General features: G+C 38.9%; 1 protein-coding gene across 1 annotated transcript in view; it reads right to left on the bottom strand.

Moving 5' to 3' along the window:
- The window catches only part of LOC127632025 (pleckstrin homology domain-containing family G member 4B-like), a 99,891-nt gene extending 80,811 nt beyond the window's left edge, over nucleotides 1–19,080 (bottom strand). Inside the window, exon 1 of the mRNA XM_052110696.1 lies at nucleotides 18,902–19,080. Coding sequence (XP_051966656.1) covers nucleotides 18,902–18,904 — 3 coding nt within the window. The 5' untranslated portion in view covers nucleotides 18,905–19,080. The remainder of the gene's footprint in view (nucleotides 1–18,901) is intronic.
- Nucleotides 19,081–19,312: the final 232 nt, after the last annotated feature.

Raw genomic sequence — 19,312 nt, 5'->3', positions numbered from 1 at the left:
CTTGTGCGATTATTAAATTGCAAGGAGCTGCGATTTAATTAAATAAAGAGTCTGCTCCCTTCAAAGTTTATTTGGGCTGCTCTGTTCAGTCTGTATTAAGTAACTTTAAGAGCGGTTCTGTGCTCTACAACTCCCTCTCATGCTTAGAGTAACAGAAGTGCTCTGAGTTCGGTTCCTTTTGCTTACATGCGCTAAATGCTTTATTTACACTATACTGGCCTGTCCTGCGTGAAGCGTTTATTATTATTATCTGCGGTAGCAGCATTTCAGTCTCTGCAAGGCACAGGTATCATAATAATAACGCAGAATACAAGATGGGGGTATAATTCAAACATCTTTATTAAATGATTGCTGAGCAAACAGCATTAACAGTAACACCTGTAGAGTCCAGAAACATCTCTTCATTCTCCTGTCATTTGTTTACCTCACGACAGTGTGTGTCGCCCTTATTACACTCCCCGCTGAAACAAGTGAAAGCGGAACTAATATTACCAACATCCAACAAAATGAAAAGGAAGGAACATGCATATAATAAATCTATATCAAATATTTAGTTACTATAATATAATGCATTACTAAATTAAATATAATAAAATAATGAATACAAATCATTTAATTAAATGGTGACAAACGAATAAAAAGTTTCACTTTAAATTGAATTACACAATGGGTTATCAATTCAACTTCAGTTTGACATTAAGCCTCATTCTTTAGGACTGTCTTATATACAGTAAAGAATAGTTTGTATAAGCCTACTAGTTTTTAAGGCCTAGAATAAAGGTGACTGTTTCAAAAACTATGTGATTATAAATGGTTAGTGGGATGAGACCCTATCACAAAAATGGACAAAAACAGGTACACGGTGGATGGTAACATTTGCATATGAAGAAGACTTTTTTTCACTGTTTATAAATGTATTTGTTTGTGGTTGAACTGAAAAAAGGTCTCGGTTTGGTTCTTTTTAAGAGGGCCCAAGTGTGAAAACCCCAGTAGCCTTTTTGCAGTTGAACATGTGAAAAACATTACCATTATAATCGCAGTTCAAATCGCAACGCAATATTTTTCAAAATAATCGCAATTTTTGTACAAATCGTGCAGCCCTAGTATCATTCCAGGTGGGCATCTGCAGCAGAGCTTGCCGTGGGGAGAGCCGTCCTCACCGCTAGAGTCCCCAAATTGTCACAGTACAACAAAGTAGTGTTGTCAAAAATACCGGTATCAAGTCGGTACTCAAAACAAAAATTATTTACGATACCAGAATTTCTGAAGGTACCGAGTAACGGGTCTACCCAGTACCCATGCAGAGGCAGGAACTTTCGAACGCTCACAACAAGCAAAATATTGCGGCAAGCAAAGCTGCTGCTGCCGAGCCTCAACTGAATCTTGTCAAAATGAAAAGTGGGAAAAAGCCAGGTAATTTGAGGCTGATGAAAAGGGAAACATCATAGATCAGCAAAAACCTATTTGTAAACGCTGCTTCGCAATTTTCTGACTAAAGGAGGAAACACAAACTTAATAAAGCACATGAAAGACAGACACCCGGAATTATTCAAGCAAATAAAGCAGGTGAGTTTACATTTTCACAGTTTATATTATGTAGATCCCAAAGTATTAGTGAATGATAAAAAAAAAAAAAGAACATTCAGAAGCATGTACCGTTGTGGAATAAGCGAAAGCTCTAAGTCCCCACTTATTGTGAGAAGCTTGTGAAGGGATACCCAAAACCTTTGACCTAAGATAAACAATTTAAAGGCAATGCTACCAAATACTAACAAACTGTATGTAAACTTCTGACCCACTGGGAATGTGATGAAAGAAATAAAAGCTGAAATAAATAATTCTCTATTATGCTGACATTTCACATTCTTAAAATAGTGATCCTAACTGACTTAAGACAGAGAAAGGTTTCTATGATTAAATGTCAGGAATTGTGAAAAACGTTAAATGTATTTGGCAAAGGTGTATGTAAACATCTGGCTTCAACTGTATATATTTTTAGTCGCATTGAGATAAATTTGGTTGCAAATGTGAGTGATTTCATTGCATTGTAGTTGAGGGTTGCACATTAAAGATCGAGATTGGGATTTCAGATTCGATATCGATATTGTTCAACCGAATATCAATACTCATCTGGGATGGCATGAGGGTGAGTAAATGATGAGTGAATTTTCTTTTTTGGGTGAACTATCCCTTTAAGATGCGACACAGGTGATCCGATTACTTAAGGTCAGGCGAGACACATTACGGTTTACACCTAGCTGCTTAAATGTGTCTTCTGTGACCACTTATGTTTTGATTTTGAGGGCGAAGTCTCTGATTTCATGTCGACATACATCAATCACTATGTAAGTGTGTTACTGCATTACATTATAGCGCAACAAAATCAAAGAAGCAGCATTAAAAAAAACTATAAAAAAAAATCCCCAAACAAAATTTCAAGAACAATCATCCATTATTTTAGTGGCCTACCTGTATTAAAGGAGCATCAGATGTTTGTGCTTTTTATCTGTGTAGATATCTGACACTGAAAAAGATCTTTGAAGTTCTCATGAACTTCATTGTGTAGATATGTATCTACTTTTTAAAATTTTCTGATCTGACGGTTATTTTCTTTTCAAAGCCACTCGTAACTAGCAAAGTTTAAACCCTTGTTTTAGAGTTGATTGACCGGTTAGGGGTGGTGCTTCACTGCTTTCTGTGATGCATTCAGGACAGATAAGCATTTGCACCTCATTTACGATGTGGTCACACGTTTTTAACTTCCTTCATGCGGTTTTTATGATTAGAACACAAAACGTTTTAGAATCCATATTGGCCTGTATTTAATGCTGACCGCATGCGATCAAAACGCATCTTAATACAAGGTGTAAACAGGGTCTCTCTCTGCTGCTCTCTAATCTCTCATCATGCACCTATATTGTTTTATCTCTCTTTCTCCCTTACATTCCCTTTCTATGTATTACAGTATGCCATAGCATTTATAAACTGCATCCACTAAGTGCATTGGAAGGGCGAAAACCCATTTGACCAAACCAGTTCACATTATACAAATCTCAATTCCACAATCCAGCAGTGTTTGACCAAAGTTTTGATTTACCAGGTCTAAACAGCACCTACATGCTTGGTTGTTCTTCATCAACATCAGTCTTTTAAGACATTGCATTTCATAGAGGAATACAATCTAATGGCCTACTTCAAGAGTAAACATATTCCATCTTGCTGAATCTACATCAGCTTGTGACATGGAGAAATGTGTCATCTGTTTGAAATACAAAAGAGAAAGTCTAACCTCAAAAACAAGACAATTTGCAACCAATTATGTAAAATTAAGCAGAGAATTTGAGATGAGAGAAGGTCTTTCAGTATGGCAGCAGGATAGCCTTCAAAACCAGAAAAAATGGGGTTTCTTCTTCCGACCGAGCTGCCAAGAATACATCAATCAAAGACCAAGCTCTGAGGCTTGGGGAAAAGGTCTCTTGAGACCCACAAAATCCCGTCATCTCTCTCCACTGAATAATGTATAACATCATTAGGATCCCCTGGATTAAACCTGCATGGCAACACACACACACCACACTTTACAAGAGTAAAAAGTAATATCACTTTTCCAAGAGCTGTCACTCCAACTAAAACATGACTGCCAACATTGTAAGAACAGTGGCAGAGCATGAAATAAAGATGTTGATTAGAGGAGGCTGTGGTTTTAAGTCCTCATTACTAATGCTCAGTCATGAGTCTGACTGTGCCGGTAGAGTGTCTTACACTTTACGCTCTGACCAAGGACGGAAGAGGAATCAGTGCAGGCTTCCTCTCTCAGACTGTGCTAAAAGTTTTCAAGCAACTGTCACATATTCAACATTCCTCCATTTTTTACTTTTTAAAGGTAAGTAACTGCCTTACCTCCATGTTTGTGTGCCGAATACGAGACCCTAGAAGGGCCCAGACTGAGTGGATAGGGATTTACGGTTAGATTGCAGCAGACTGCTTAATTTCATCCAGCTCTGAATGGCCACACAACCTGCCATCATACTGCCTTTGCATTGTTTCCCTTTTATTTATTTTTTTTGGAAAAGAATGTCCAATCTAGGGCTACATGTTGAATTTAACCATATCCCAGAATGTGACGAACCATTTAATAATGGTCTGGGTCTGGGCTGTTGCTGTCTGCTAGGAAGAGTGTGTTATGGTATGGGTGCTTTTCAATAATAATTATCCTGACATTCACAACACATGGCTTTAATAAATCAAACCAGCCCCTTTTTAAGACAGCAGCTTGGCTTTTAGCTGGACAATATTAGATTACTTAAATAAAGTGTCTCTTTGGGTCACACTCTCACCAGTAAATAATCAATTGCAAGTGTCCCAAGGGAGCAGTGAATCCCCCCTGCTCACTGTTTAAACCCTTGTTTTAACCCTCTAAATTGAAAGACACAAACAATTTTGAAAATCAGCACAGTGGAACATAGAATGGTGTTTATGTATGGTAATGTGGTATTGCGTAGCTTAGTGGTTGAACACCTAATGGGAATGTGAGATGTCCAGACTTGTTTTTTGAAATTACACAAAATATTTAATTTATAGCATATTGTGTGCCCATGGAATTGCTGTGGCTATTACTTGGACTAAATGTGAAGCACATCTTCCCCCTAATATGTTATCAGAAATGGGGCAATGATGAGTTTAATGTATGTACAATTAATGTATATCAATTTCTTATTACTCGTTCTGCATTTCAATATTTTTGCAAATAATATTGCGCTGTTGATACAAGTAGCATAAATCTGCTTTTTGTCGAAAAGAAAAGTGGAAAAAGCCAGGTTTGGAAATTCTTTGGATTTGAGGCTGATGAAAAGGGAAACATCATAGATCAGCAAAAACCTATTTGTAAACGCTGCTTTCACAATTTTCGGACGAAAGGAGGAAACACAAACTTAATAAAGCACCTGAAAGACAGACACCCAGAATTATTCAAGCAAATAAAGCAGGTGAGTTTAAAAGCATATTATCATTTGCATTAGGGCTGAAACGTTTAGCCGACATTATCGATAACGGCAAAAATAAAAAATTGCCTAGAAAATTTTTCATTGTCTAATAGTCGTTTGATCTCATTTAACGGAACATGAAATCACATTAAACTGTAATGATGAAGCGTGAGAGCAGCACTGCAGTTCACGTCTGACGGAGGAGAAAAATTACACAGATCACAGTCCAGATGCACTCTAAACTTTCACAGCTTCTTTTCACAGATTATGTAGACCCCGAAGTATTAGGGAATTAATAAAATAAAAATGCATAATAAATTCAGAAGCACTCGTGGAATAAGCGGAGCCGGAGCTCTTTAAAGGAAACATGCGTTACATCTTAAATGCAGTTATTTTAATGTGTTATAGCTTTATTAAAATTCAAATAATACAGAAGCAGATCATGTTAAAAACTATAAAGTCGCTGCCTCTTCTATGAGTTGCGCGAATGTCCCGATCTAAGGGGGAGAGATTGAAACTGCACCCGGCTGAGAGAGACTCTGCCTCGGTCGCTCATCCCTCGAGCGCAGACGCTTAATGCAGCTAGATTAGAACGTGATGGCTCGTGACTTATTTAATCATAATATGTCACTGTGCATTTCTTATCGTGAAGAAAAATGGCAATATGCAGCTTTATTAATAAAGAGAGCACTTTGCACATTAGTTTGGAAATGGTTTTTTATTCATTCTATTGTATGCTTGTTTATTTTGGGGCTATTTTAGTACTTGGTAAAGACTTCTTAGCAAATCTTATATAAGTGTTCAAAAATATTTTAAGCATACATTGTACAGTTTTGTTATAATTCAAAAATAATATATTTAACTTGTAGAGTTGCTCAATGGTATATTTTTGTTCTTAGTTCAGCTGTTAATTTGTTAACTTTGTTAATAAAAGAGTGTTGTTCAATAACCTGTTTTTGTGTTTTGCTTTGGTACCGAAAATGGTATCGAGTACAGTGAAATTTCATTGGTATTGGTACCGACTACTGAAATTTTGGTACCGTGACAACACTACAGTGGAGTAGCTTCATGAGAAATATTTGCATTGGATCTGCATCGGATTGCTGTAATTGGTGCCAAAGGTGCTTCAACAAAGTATTGCGCAAAGGCTGTTAATACTTATGTACATGTAATTTTTTTTATTTTTTATTAATTTGCAAAGATTTCAAACAAACTTCTTTCACGTTGCCATTATGGGGTATTGTTTGTAGAATTGAGGAAAATAAAGAATGTAATCCATTTTCGAATAAGGCTGTAAAAATTTAAGCACTTGAAAGGTTCAAAAATCCAACTTAACTTATCACATTTGAGGTGTAATCACTAATCTGTCCTGTATGCGCCCCGGCAGCAGTGAAGAACCACCCCTTGCCTGTCAATCAACTGCTGCACTAAAACGAGTTTAAACTTTGCCAGATAAGAGTGGTTTTAAAAAGGAAACAACTGTCCGATCGCAAAAATAAAAAAAGCTGATATACACAAGCATGAGAACTTCACAGGTCTTCTACAGTGTGTCTGACATCAACATGCAGGGACACTTATGAGAAGTACAAATATCTGCAGGTTAATACAACTACTCCTCTAAAATAATGGACAATTCTGATGCTGATTTTGTGCTTAGATTAAATTTCAGCTGCACCAGGGAGAAATAGCAGGCAGTTTTTCTGACTTATTTTGTCTTTTCTGACTTTGTTGCGGTTCATGCAGGAACACACTGACATACTGACTGATGTACAGGTGAAACTCGAAAAATTAGAATATCGTGCAAAAGTTCATTAATTTCAGTAATTCAACTTAAAAGGTGAAACTAATATATTATATAGACTCATTACAAGCAAAGTAAGATATTTCAAGCCTTTATTTGATATAATTTTGATGATTATGGCTTACAGCTTATGAAAACCCCAAATTCAGAATCTCAGAAAATTAGAATATTACATGAAATCAATAAAAAAAAGGATTTTAAATACAGAAATGTCGGCCCCCTGAAAAGTATAATCATGCATATGTACTCAGACTTGGTTTGGGATCCTTTTGCATTAATTACTGCCTCAATGCGGCGTGGCATGGATGCTATCAGCCTGTGGCACTGCTGAGGTGTTATGGAAGCCCAAGATGCTTCAATAGTGGCCTTCAGCTCTTCTGCATTGTTTGGTCTCATGTCTCTCATCTTTCTCTTGGCAATGCCCCATAGATTCTCTATGGGGTTCAGGTCAGGCGAGTTTGCTGGCCAATCAAGCACAGTAATACCATGGTCATTGAACCAGGTTTTGGTACTTTTGGCAGTGTGGGCAGGTACCAAGTCCTGCTGGAAAATGAAGTCAGCATCTCCATAAAGCTTGTCTGCTGAAGGAAGCATGAAGTGCTCTAAAATGTCCCGGTAGACGGCTGCGTTGACTCTGGACTTAATAAAGCACAGTGGACCAACACCAGCCGATGACATGGCTCCCCAAACCAACACAGACTGTGGAAACTTCACACTGGACTTCAAGCATCTTGGATTGTGTGCCTCTCCTCTCTTTCTCCAGACTCTGGGACCTTGGTTTCCAAATGAGATGCAAAATTTGCTCTCATCAGAAAAGAGGACTTTGGACCACTGAGCAACAGACCAATTCTTTTTTCTTTAGCCCAGGTAAGGCGTTTGACATTTGATGCCCATGTCCAGGACCCGTCTGTGTGTGGTGGCTCTTGATGCAGTAACTCCAGCCTCAGTCCACTCCTTGAGAAGCTCCCCACACATTTGAATGGCCTTTTCCTGACAATCCTCTCCAGGCTACGGTCATCCCTGCTGCTTGTGCACCTTTTTCTTCCACGCTTTTCCCTTCCACTTAACTTTCTATTAATGTGCTTTGATACAGCACTTTGAGAACATCCAACTTCTTTTGCAATTACCTTTTGAGGCTTTCCCTCCTTGTGGAGGGTGTCAATGATGGTTTTCTGCACAACTGTCAGGTCAGCAGTCTTCCCCATGATTGTGAATTCAACTGAACCAGACTGAGAGACCATTTAAAGGCTCAGGAACCCTTTGCAGGTGTTTAGCTGATTAGAGTGTGACACTTTGAGCCTACAATACTGAACCTTTTCACAATATTCTAATTTTCTGAGATTCTGAATTTGGGGTTTTCATAAGCTGTAAGCCATAATCATCAAAATTATATCAAATAAAGGCTTGAAATATCTTACTTTGCTTGTAATGAGTCTATATAATATATTAGTTTCACCTTTTAAGTTGAATTACTGAAATTAATGAACTTTTGCACGATATTCTAATTTTTCGAGTTTCACCTGTATGTCATCATGAAACAGAGTCCCTCCCCTCCAAATCCAATCACAAGTGATAACAGAAGACAATCAGGTGTAAACAACAATGTGTCTCTCCTGACCAAATGTGATCGGATCACCCAAGATGCATCCTAATAAAAGGTGGAAACATGGACTTATTTCAGATTTCATAATCGGATAGTAACATATTTTTAGCAAAAACAGGTTTGAGTTTGCTTAATCATTTTCATGAAGAAATATTTCAGTTTGAGTAGTAGTTTGAGAAGCATTTGGAAGCAACATTTTGGGTACAAAAAACAATAGTCAGTGCCTCTCAACATTTAAAAAGCACTAACCACTACTGCTGCAGAGAAAATGTGGGTAAATGTGATTGAGAGAAATAGAAGAGACCTTGTTCTTTGAACTTTATTCGCGTGAAACTGCAGCTGAGCTCTAACAGATGTGTAAAGTAATAAGAGACATAGTCAAATGTGCACACACACACACAGCATTTGAGAGACAGTATGGCAGGGCAAAACACTGGGGACCTGAACTTTCACCCCAGCACATGTGACAGAATGAACCAGCTGTCCATTAGAGCAAGACAGCGAAAGAGAAAAGAGTCACAGCAAAAGAGGGAAACGAGAGCCACAGCCCTAAAGAGAGACCAAATATTTCCATTTCCAGTGTTTGTCCTGTCCCAGCTGATCAGGTGACCATGCAATTGTGTGGGAGGGTGGCACAGAAGTTTAGTGGGTGGAAAATCTGGCTGGACAAAATGCGGTGGCGGCATGTCAGTGGGGAATTAGAATAACACAAGAGACTTATAAACCTCCCACCCAACCCCCGACTCTCTCTTTCTCCACCCCCTCAACACAGACATTTCCCCACTCCGTAAGATCAAACACGCCGATAAGAATAAGGTTCCGGATATAGGGGCATTTTGGATCAACCTACTTCCTGAAAAGATGACACAGATGTTGCTACTGAACACCTCCCTGAATGCTATGTCACCACATGAAAGGACTGCCCAATACTGCTGGCTTGACTCACAGATAACTGACAAGGTCAAACCTGCCTGGAACACCTTTTCACTGCTCAAATATAATATCCAAGAAGAAAAACACATTCAGGAAATATTTATCGACAGACTTACTTGACAAATGGTACATGTATAGCCATTTTTCCAAGAGAATTGATCCCCAGAGAGATTATATTCCTTAACAGAACAGGAAAATGGTTCAGAAAGATGAGCTGAAAGAGTAAATATGGAACCATGTTCAACTGTGGCTGTCAGCAGTCTTTAATTTATGACAGGATCTATGTGGACAGGGATAAGATTTTGGAATGCTAATTCATAATTTGTTTATAGAAGTTTCAGACATACAGTATGTCTCAAAATATATGTTAAACAAAGATTAAAAACAATTCAGATAAATTACAAAAATCTGATAGAATGCTTCAAAGTTCAAAAACAGAGCTCATCATTACATTCCTAATGTGAGTGAGGCAGAAAATGAGCGCTCAAACATTACACAGGGAAATCAACCTTATGCTCACACAAGTCATAACTGTTCAAACAACTCATACACATCAAGAAACCCTCCCACTTGCTAAAATGAGTTAGAGTATGTGCTGTCAATTCAGCTACAGGAAAGATTTAAATAACAGTATGTCCCTTCAAGGCTGATATACATTTATGCAATACAATTTACTTTCTAAAAGGAATATTCTGGGATCAATAGAACTTAAGCTCAATAAAAAAATTTAAAAAAAGCAAAAATCTGCATTACAGTGAGGCACTGTGGAGGTGAGGGCATGGTCAAGCATCTGGGGAGAAAACGGTAAGGCCATTCACCTGATATGTATTGTGAATAATTACGGTTTCCATGTTCACAGTGAGAATCAGGGAAGATAAAAGACAGCACAGTACACTGAAAGAGAGAGAGAGGGTGAGCTGCAGGTAGCAGAGTGTTCCTGAGTGCAATCTGAATTGTGCTGGAAAAGCATCAATTTGAGTGTGACCACTGAAAAGTGGAATATATATAAAGTACCGTGAAGCAGTGGGGAATAAACGCAACAACCCTCACAGCAGCGAACCCCCACGTGACGTTGGTGATGATGTGGGCGCAAGATGAGCAGGAGGCATTTCTTGAGCACATGGCCCAAGCTCTGGAATGGCTACGGGCGCAATGGACAGTCCACCTCCTACTGCTGCTGACCGGGAAGGCCCAACACATGGCCCAACAACTCTTGGTTGACAACTTCCGAACCCTGATGCCGAGCGAAGTCGGCCACCCGTTTGCCTTCACCCAACAGCACGTTGCAACACATTCTCACCCCGACTCGTCACGTACGGATGCTTCGGGCAGTTTCGTCGCATATTGACGCGCCGGGTACACCTTTGGCGGCATTTTTCGACGCGCAGGGCAGTCCCATAGACTTCCATGCATCTCCGCGAACCGGAGCGTGCAGCGTTCAAATGTCACATCTCGGGTAAGCTCACGCCGCGAACGGGTGGACAGTCGAGACCGCGATCAATAACAATCAAAAGGAATAGGCTGCAATGGCCCTCCAACTGTTTTGTGACGTTTAAAACCCCGGAGACGTCACGTTCTACATATCTCCGAACCGGAGCGCGCAGCGTTGAAATGTCACGTCTCGGGTAAGCTCACGCCGCGAACGGGTCGAAAGTCGAGACCGCAATCAATAAAAATCAAAAGGAATATGCCACAATGGCCCTCCAACCGGTTTTTTATGTTTCCAAACCGGACGCGTCGTAAAACGACGCCAAAGGTACACCCGGCGTGTCAATAAGCGACGCCAAGTGGTCCTGCCCGAGCGTCCGTATGTGACGAGTTGGGGTGTGAGAATGTGTTGCACAAATATACATGAGGAGATGCGTTCAGAAAATCCAATATCAGCAATAACAGACATTCACATTCGGACAGGATTATATTTCTCAGAAGTAGGGTTACATAGTATACCAGTACTAACGAAATATCGCAATACCAAACAATTTAAAATAGTATGATATTGTTAATTTCGGTACCATTTTAAAGTATGCTGCTATATGCAGCAAAATGTAATGTGAGAGTTTGAGATTAAATCAAAGACCATTTTAAAGTAATAATAAAAAAGCCTCTATATGGCCAAGTCATTAACAGCAGAAGGATTTCATTTAATGAAATAATTTACAATCAAATGCAGTGCACGCCACAGTATGAATTAAATGCACCACACTGCCCTGTCATCTCCTTCACACACACACGCAGGCATGCACATGAACACACACACAAATAAATGCAACACACACTACTAATGCTTGATTTTCATGCAGTGAGTCCAAAAGTATCCATCAGAAGATCAGCGTGTCGAGTGTAGAAACGGCTGTGAACTCTATAATGAACACTTTCTCGATTGCAGCTCAGAAATTTCAGCTTGTGAGTCACAGCAAGCTTGATATAATTAACTTTTCACAAAATGAAAGAACTTCAAAGATCTTTCAAAATAAAGGTCTTTCTGAAATGAAAGCTCTGTTCAACTGATTAAGTAAAAATGTAAGACATTATAACTACTGTATAAAAGTGTAATATTCAAAGCAGTTGCAATAAAATCATAGTAACAATAATATAATATTAAATGGTTATATTAATAGATTATTGTCTGTAAGCAATATCATATAAACAAGTGTACTGAATATCAGCATGTTGTGATTCAGCCAAGACAGCCTTTTGCCACAGATAATCAAACTGTTTTCAATTAATGTTTTCATTCAGTAAAGCTGTAAAGCTCTGTTGTGCACCTTTTTTATAAAATAAAATACAATTTTATATACATATAGTTGAAAAGTATTATATTTTCATTTGATTAAAGCTGTACGTATGTATTTGATTATACACAATTTGATCATAACATTTAACATGGAATCCAGAAAAATGTAAACAGAAAAGGCATAATTTATATCTATAAGACTTCATGCAGTTCTTTTAGACAAGTCATTTTCTGTGTATTTTCATTCGAGGTTCTTTTCAAGTTACCAGGGCTGGTATCGTACAGAAGTAAAAATGTTGGTATTGGAGCAACCCAACTCAGAGGATCCTTGAGTTAGCCGAAAAACAGTAGGTAATTTGTTCTGTAATTTTTACAGAGGTGGTGATAGAAAAACACAGACTTGTCAGATTTAAACAAAGTATGAATGTGAAACACGAATTTCTCTAACCTCCACAGGGAAAACTAATAGGGATTTAAAGTGTTGTTTATCTTCATCAAAGCAAGTAATATTTCATTTTTAAATGTTTAATCATTTAAAATAATAATATCAACATGAAAATAGTACATTATGACTCCGGCTCTGAATTTCTCCCGGTCATGATTACACAGGCGATGTCCAGGTAACCTGAAATCATGAGATTCATCCGCCAGAGGAGCAGTGTTGAAACATGATGAACATAAAGTGTCCTTCCGCAAATTGCTTGCCATTTTAAATTTCAACTACAGATTTTGCTAAGAGCGCACAAAGTTACCTAATGCAGCTTTAACATGATTTTATTGTGAAAAAGTCACTTACTGAACTTTACAGCGTAAAATGATATCCAAGTTATATTTATAACTTCTTTGCCATGACTACGTAATGCTGAAACCCTAAAAGCCTTGATTTAAACATCGTAACAGCTCAAACAATACACATTTTAACGAAGATTAAAGCGCGTGAATAAAATTACAAGACATTACTACCTTTAAACCATACAAAAATTGGCCCCATTCACTTACATGATAAGTGCCTCACTGTAACGTCTATTTTTGATTCTTTCTTCTTTCTTTTTTTAAGAAAAGGGATGCCAAAATGTTTGTGGTAATCAACATTATGCCACAAATGTGGTCTGTTGAGCTTAACATATATTGAACCTGGAATGTTCATTTATTCCCTACATTTGTAGAGTACATTACAAACCTCAAATGAGTGCTGATGAACAGTTATAGAAGTTTTTTTTTTAAATGTTCTAAAATCATGACAGCCATTCACTGAATCCACTGATCAGCCCACATGCTGATCCACAGGCGTCAGGCCAGTGTTCAATCTATTCACAATGCCACTGTGCTGGCATCAGGCTGTAAACAGTGTACCCTGAACCCAAGACTCCTGAAAGGCTACGTCTGGCTACAGCTGTCAACTCAAAACAATCACATGTGCATCATAAGAACCAGTTGGGGGCCTACAGTCATTCATTAAAGCTTTCACTTAGTTTGAGTGTGACCAATAGATGTACACCTTTCTGTGTTTGTCTTACTTTGCTAACACATGCCTCAAAGAATGAAAATGAATAAAGAGAACTTGCTTGCTCCAAGGCTTAAAATCACTTAAAGGTTATTCTGGGTTCAATACAAGTTAATCTCAATCGAAAGCATTTGTGGCAATAATGTTGATTACCACAAAAATATATTTTGACTTGACTTGAAAAAAATATTTAAAAAAAAGCCAAATTCCAGGTTACAGTGAATAGTTACAGTTGCAGGTTGTGATGAGGATTGGTGATTTTATAATCTCTGATGATGATAATCTCTCATCAATCCATGAAGAAATATGGATGAGACATGGCTGAGTGGAAGTAGCTAAACGATACATGCTCAAATGAAATGCACATGGAGACCAGACTTACAAGGGCCGGTAGTTCTAAGTGTCTCCTTAATATAATGCCATCTAATTTTAATCAGCCTTCCCCTGAAATGAAAACCTGTAGATGGGACTCAATCTAAACCCACTGGCACAAAATCAGTCAAATACACAACTCAAAATCCTAAATGCTTGGGTCTTTAGGGTTAATCTCCAGAACGGTGTACAAATTCAGAGCCGCTGCATTGAGATCAAGCCTATTCATGAGCTACACACAAAAAAAACATTGACTTTTGGCCCTCTGCCACTGATGGATTGAGTCATCGTCTCTTCTATTGTGATACGAGACTCCATTGGCTGAGAGGCGACGCTGTCTAGGACTGAACTCAGCAGGATGTGACAGCGTAAAGTCATGTGGAAGAGGATACATACATTTGAGGGTGTTTCCATGTTTGACTTTGGCACATGCACATGGTACCAACTGTAAAGAACATCACGATATCTCATGATAAAATGGTATAGCTAGCTATGTCTAGGACATTCTGTTTCCATTTATCTATCTTTGGAATATACACTTGAAAATAAAGTTGAACTTGGATTTGTTGTGCTTCTAAGGGCAATTCTGTTTTTAATTTACAGTCTCTGTTCATGGGCAAATGTTAAGAGTTTTAGTTAATCTGAATCACAAGTAGCTTTTAAAACCAGTTTAACAACTATCTAAGCAAGATTGTCATATTTCAGGTCAGACTGAGTAATATGAGCATGTTTCAGTCTGACTTTCCCAGCTTGCTGCCTGACAGTCTTTCAGGAGTGTCCAATGCTATTGCAATGGTCATGGATACAGCTCTTTCGGTCTCTGCTAAAATACATCCCATGTGTAATAGGGCAGCAGGGAATTCACAGAAACAAAAGTGTGTGGACCTGTAACTCAGATTGGGTCTATTCTGCGACTGGTTGAAGCAGCTCTGACCACACAGAAAATGACAGTTTTGTAGTTTGTGCTTATTTACATGTCACGCCCCCGTATTATTTGAACTTTAATTAAGGATGAAATAAAGACATATCGCCAAGCTGTGATCTATCAGACACTCGAGCTGCAGCGCTCCTCTCATCTCGCGTGTCATCATTATAGTTTATATGATCTCAAGTTACGTTAAATGACATCAAGCGACTATTCGACAATGGAATTATTTTATTATTATTGCAGAGATTTGTAGTTACAAATGACAATCCACCGAGTGCAACATTTGTTAGTGTTTTCCACGAAGACACCCACCAGAGTTTTGTAGACAGCCAGAGGTGGCACAAAATTTGACTGAGGTGGCCGCCTAGTAATTCTCTATGCAGGAAAAACCCTGTATTCATGCGATCCTAAAATGTCAGCCCCCATTAGGGTGCCTCTGCAGCATGTAGAATAACAAAGCTTTTATAAGGTTAATGATATGACTAGTCCTCATTTCATGTGATGGCCATGATTTTATACATATGTTTCCAAATTAAAATTCATTTATTTAGGTGTAAAACTTTTTTTAATGGGGAACATTTTTTTACTGAGTGCACCTTTAAGCTAGCCCTACTTCTTTACAACAGCAGCAGTGGATAGTGTACACCCATGTGATTAGTAAAATCTCTTAGCAACTAGTTATCTCTCTCTATCCATTGATCTCTCTCTCTCTGCTTCTTTAAATCCACATGTTTTGAGTGTTTTCTGTAGATTATGGATGTCACAAAGATGACCAGAAGACAGAGATTTACAGTCGTGTAGGACAAAATCAACCCTGAAAGACTTTAGTTAATATCTCTCAATCACACAGTCCCACTCTCTGACACTGCTTTCCTTTTACTTGGACATCTGGTAAAGCTCACACAAAAAAGTATTCAAAGCTAAGCCAACATCAGTGCTGGAGGATTTACGTGCTACATCATCACAGGGTCAATTGTTTGGTCAGATGAAGGTAAATTGTTTGATCCACGCAGACCATAACTCCTGAGTGACCGGTTGCCTATTAGCCTCAGTATTAAAAAAAAAAAAAAAACTAGAATTTTAGAATTGTTAAAAAAAAAATTTATGGAATGTATAAGGTCTACATTATATGCTGATTAATTAATTACATTTATCGCATATATCAATATTTGCAGAGAGAGGCCCCAATATAAAAATAAAACCTAAATATAATGATTAAACAATTATAAATATAAAACAAGCTCACAGTTGTCTTTAGTAAGACAGTCTAATTCACATTGCTTTGTGGAAAAAGTAAGACACCGAACGACTTAAAATAAAAAAAAGAATGACTGTGCTGAATACAGTTTTCATTTGCTTATTAGAGGACTACAGTGCTTCAAAATTTATTAGAATTAAGAAATTTTGAGATTTGAACCCACATTAAAAAAACAAAAAGACATTTTGTTACCATCGTAGAAGTCAAAGTCTAGAAGCCCCTTCTATCCCTCAATTGAAGCCCCCACTGGCTCAGCTGTTATTTTCCATGGTAACATAGAATGTAAACAAAAGTTAGCCTAGAGGTGTGTCCCAAACCTGTCTGCACTATTTTACATCATTTTGAAGTGAAAGTAGTGAGAGTATTTTGTCCACACTGAAAATGCAACAAAAAGAAGTGTACTACAAGTACCCAGATGATGCACTTCTTTAACCGTCAAAACAGAGTGTGGAATGTTGGACACTTCGTGCACTCAGCATTCACGGCTTACCGTAGACAGCGGAAGGGGCGGTAGCAATGGTGATCTGGCAAAACAATTGTAAATAAAAGCAGAATATGGCAACTAGCAAAACATTTGTGAAGACAGCACCTTACAAAAGTGAGTTAATCGCTACCATCATACCAGGCTGTGTGATATATATATATTATTGAAATACAAGTGTTGAACTGAGGGTGCATAGCGTGCTAAAGCTTGTGGCAATACAACGCTTGGGTTTAAAACGTCAATTCCGTTAAACAGCGAACGCTTCATTGTAGTAAAAAAAGTTACGTGTTCCATTTGGGAAGATACTTCACTTTGAAAATTCATACACAACATGGCTGAGTGCACAGTACCTTTTGTAGGTGCATAGTATGTCATTTGGGGCACAGTTTAGGTGTGTGCAGTCTTACATTTTGGTCTTAAATTAGAACGATCTGTTATTTTTATTTTATTTTAGATGATTAACTAGTAAGGCTAGTCTAAAAAAAGTGTATGCATTCCTCACAATGAATCCCCTTTATACTCTGAAGAACAGAGGAGTGAAATTCTTCAGTCAAGAGTCATGAAATCTCTCAAGCACACAGCTTTACTCTGAAGGGTTAAAGTTTAACACATCAGATAGAGCTCATGGAAGGAACAGCCCTCTATCTGAAAAAAGATACAGACAAAACTTAGACCTCTCCACTCAGTAAACACTCACTCACGCACACCCCAGCATCTGAATAAACCCGCTTTTAACAGCTTCTAGGTAACCCAGTGACATATGAACAACTGTCTCTAAAGCAAGGTGGATTGAATTAAAGATCGACTCATTGCCAAACTGCCCTGAGCCACAAAAAGCAATGAAGGTAAATTAATGAGATTACAAATAGGCCTAATTTAGGGCTCTGACATCTTGACAAACAGTAACTAACTGAATGTGGGTGAGTGGGACCGTTTGGGGGCTTTTTGGCTTTTAAAAGCATTTGTTTCCAGTTACCTCTGAAGCTATTGTGAGCTACAGATCACGAAGCAAGGGCTGAAAAACTGAACCATATGCAGCCCGGTGTTTGGAGGTTATGGAATTGGATGTTTAGATTGACTTGGCAAATTGTACCCAGCTCACTCAATCACAAAGTAACGATTGCTTTACTCGTAGTACAGGCCCAGCACCACTCTCAGGGAAGACATGGTTTTAGAGATGGGAGTTACTACTCATGGACTGACATGCTTCAGGTCAGAGGAAGTGCCCCATAAAGGGTTTGAACTACAAGTGTTTGTGGTGCAGCGAACAGATGTTGCACAGGGCAACCTGCTCTTTACTCATGCTTCTTGTTCTTTCCTCAATTCTATCATTCTGGGCCTATTTTCAACATCAACTCAGGCTAACTCAAACATAGAAGACAGAGCTAAATTGAATCCACACATTCTCTAACCCAGCTGGAAGGCAGAGAGAGAAAAAGAGAGATGGTATGGTTTCAGATGAGAAGGTATTGCTCTCTTCTTTTCGATTGCTTTCCATTTCTCAGCTTCATTTCCCCTTCATTTCATGCCTTTAGGGGAGCCGTCACCTTTCGGGCAGTGAAAGACCAAGAGTGTTTTGCACACACAAACATGCTTCCCTTCCTCTCTGCATGATTGACCTCTTTATAGCCTCACTGGGATGTAAAGGAGATGAGTGCAAGACAGAGAACAGCTGGCATAACATGCCCCAACACACACACACACACACACACACACACACACACTAGGAACACCCAGATACTCAAGGAGAGTCACACACAGGCACATTCAAACTAGCTGCTCTATGAAACATACATAAAAACACCAGCACCAAGCCAGCTCTTAGTGAAGCTAATTTGAGATGAATCCACCGTTTCACTCCCTTTTGCTGCTTTAAATGCCTCAAGGACAGCAACGTCCACTGACACACACACACACACACTGACCATTACTTACACAGAGCAATTACAGGACTTGTTTACATGAAGATACACACTCAGAAACACAGGTAACTAGCCTGTAATTACATAACTGTAAACACTTCTTCAATTAAACATTTCTAGCACACTCATTCTCACATATTTGAATTTCACACAAGAATTTCACCTACTGTTGCACTTGTGTACATGGTAGTGTGACAATAAAGTGATTTGATTTGACATATATACAATGAATCAGCAGCAGCAGCAGCAAGTCTCTACAGTAAAAACAGTAAGTGCACCCCTTCTCTCTCCCACCCCTCCCCCGTTTAAACCCCCGTAAGGTAAAGTCATTAGCACCATCCAAAATCTCCTCTAAACACCCGCACCCTCTCTCTACTCACCATGCTGCAGGCTGGTTGTCCTTAATACACTTTGCTCCACTAGGTTCATTTTCCAGCGAGTCCTGCGACGTCCCGTGTAACGGCTGCTAGCGTGTGTGCGTTCACTTGTGCTGAGTGGGCAAACTCGTGTGTTGCTCAGCAACCCTTCCTAACGGCAGGTCTCCGACACACTGGCACACTACGCACACACACTGCAGCAGATCGAGGGAGAGACCGCCCTTGTACTGTCTGTCCCTCTCTCACGCATTGCCTGCGCGCCTGTCACTCAAACAGTTCTATCCCCGCCCACAATTTGAACCCTCCCCAGCATACTCCGAATTGTTGCGTCCGAAACCAGGAAAATGCTGCCTTCGGAGGCCGTGTATGGTGGAAGGATGAAAATAAGGGAATTTTCAAACTGCTCGGAGACCA

This window comes from Xyrauchen texanus, chromosome 1, assembly GCF_025860055.1.
Source record: "Xyrauchen texanus isolate HMW12.3.18 chromosome 1, RBS_HiC_50CHRs, whole genome shotgun sequence".
NCBI lineage: Eukaryota > Metazoa > Chordata > Actinopteri > Cypriniformes > Catostomidae > Xyrauchen > Xyrauchen texanus.
This window is presented reverse-complemented; position numbering and strand designations above follow the sequence as displayed.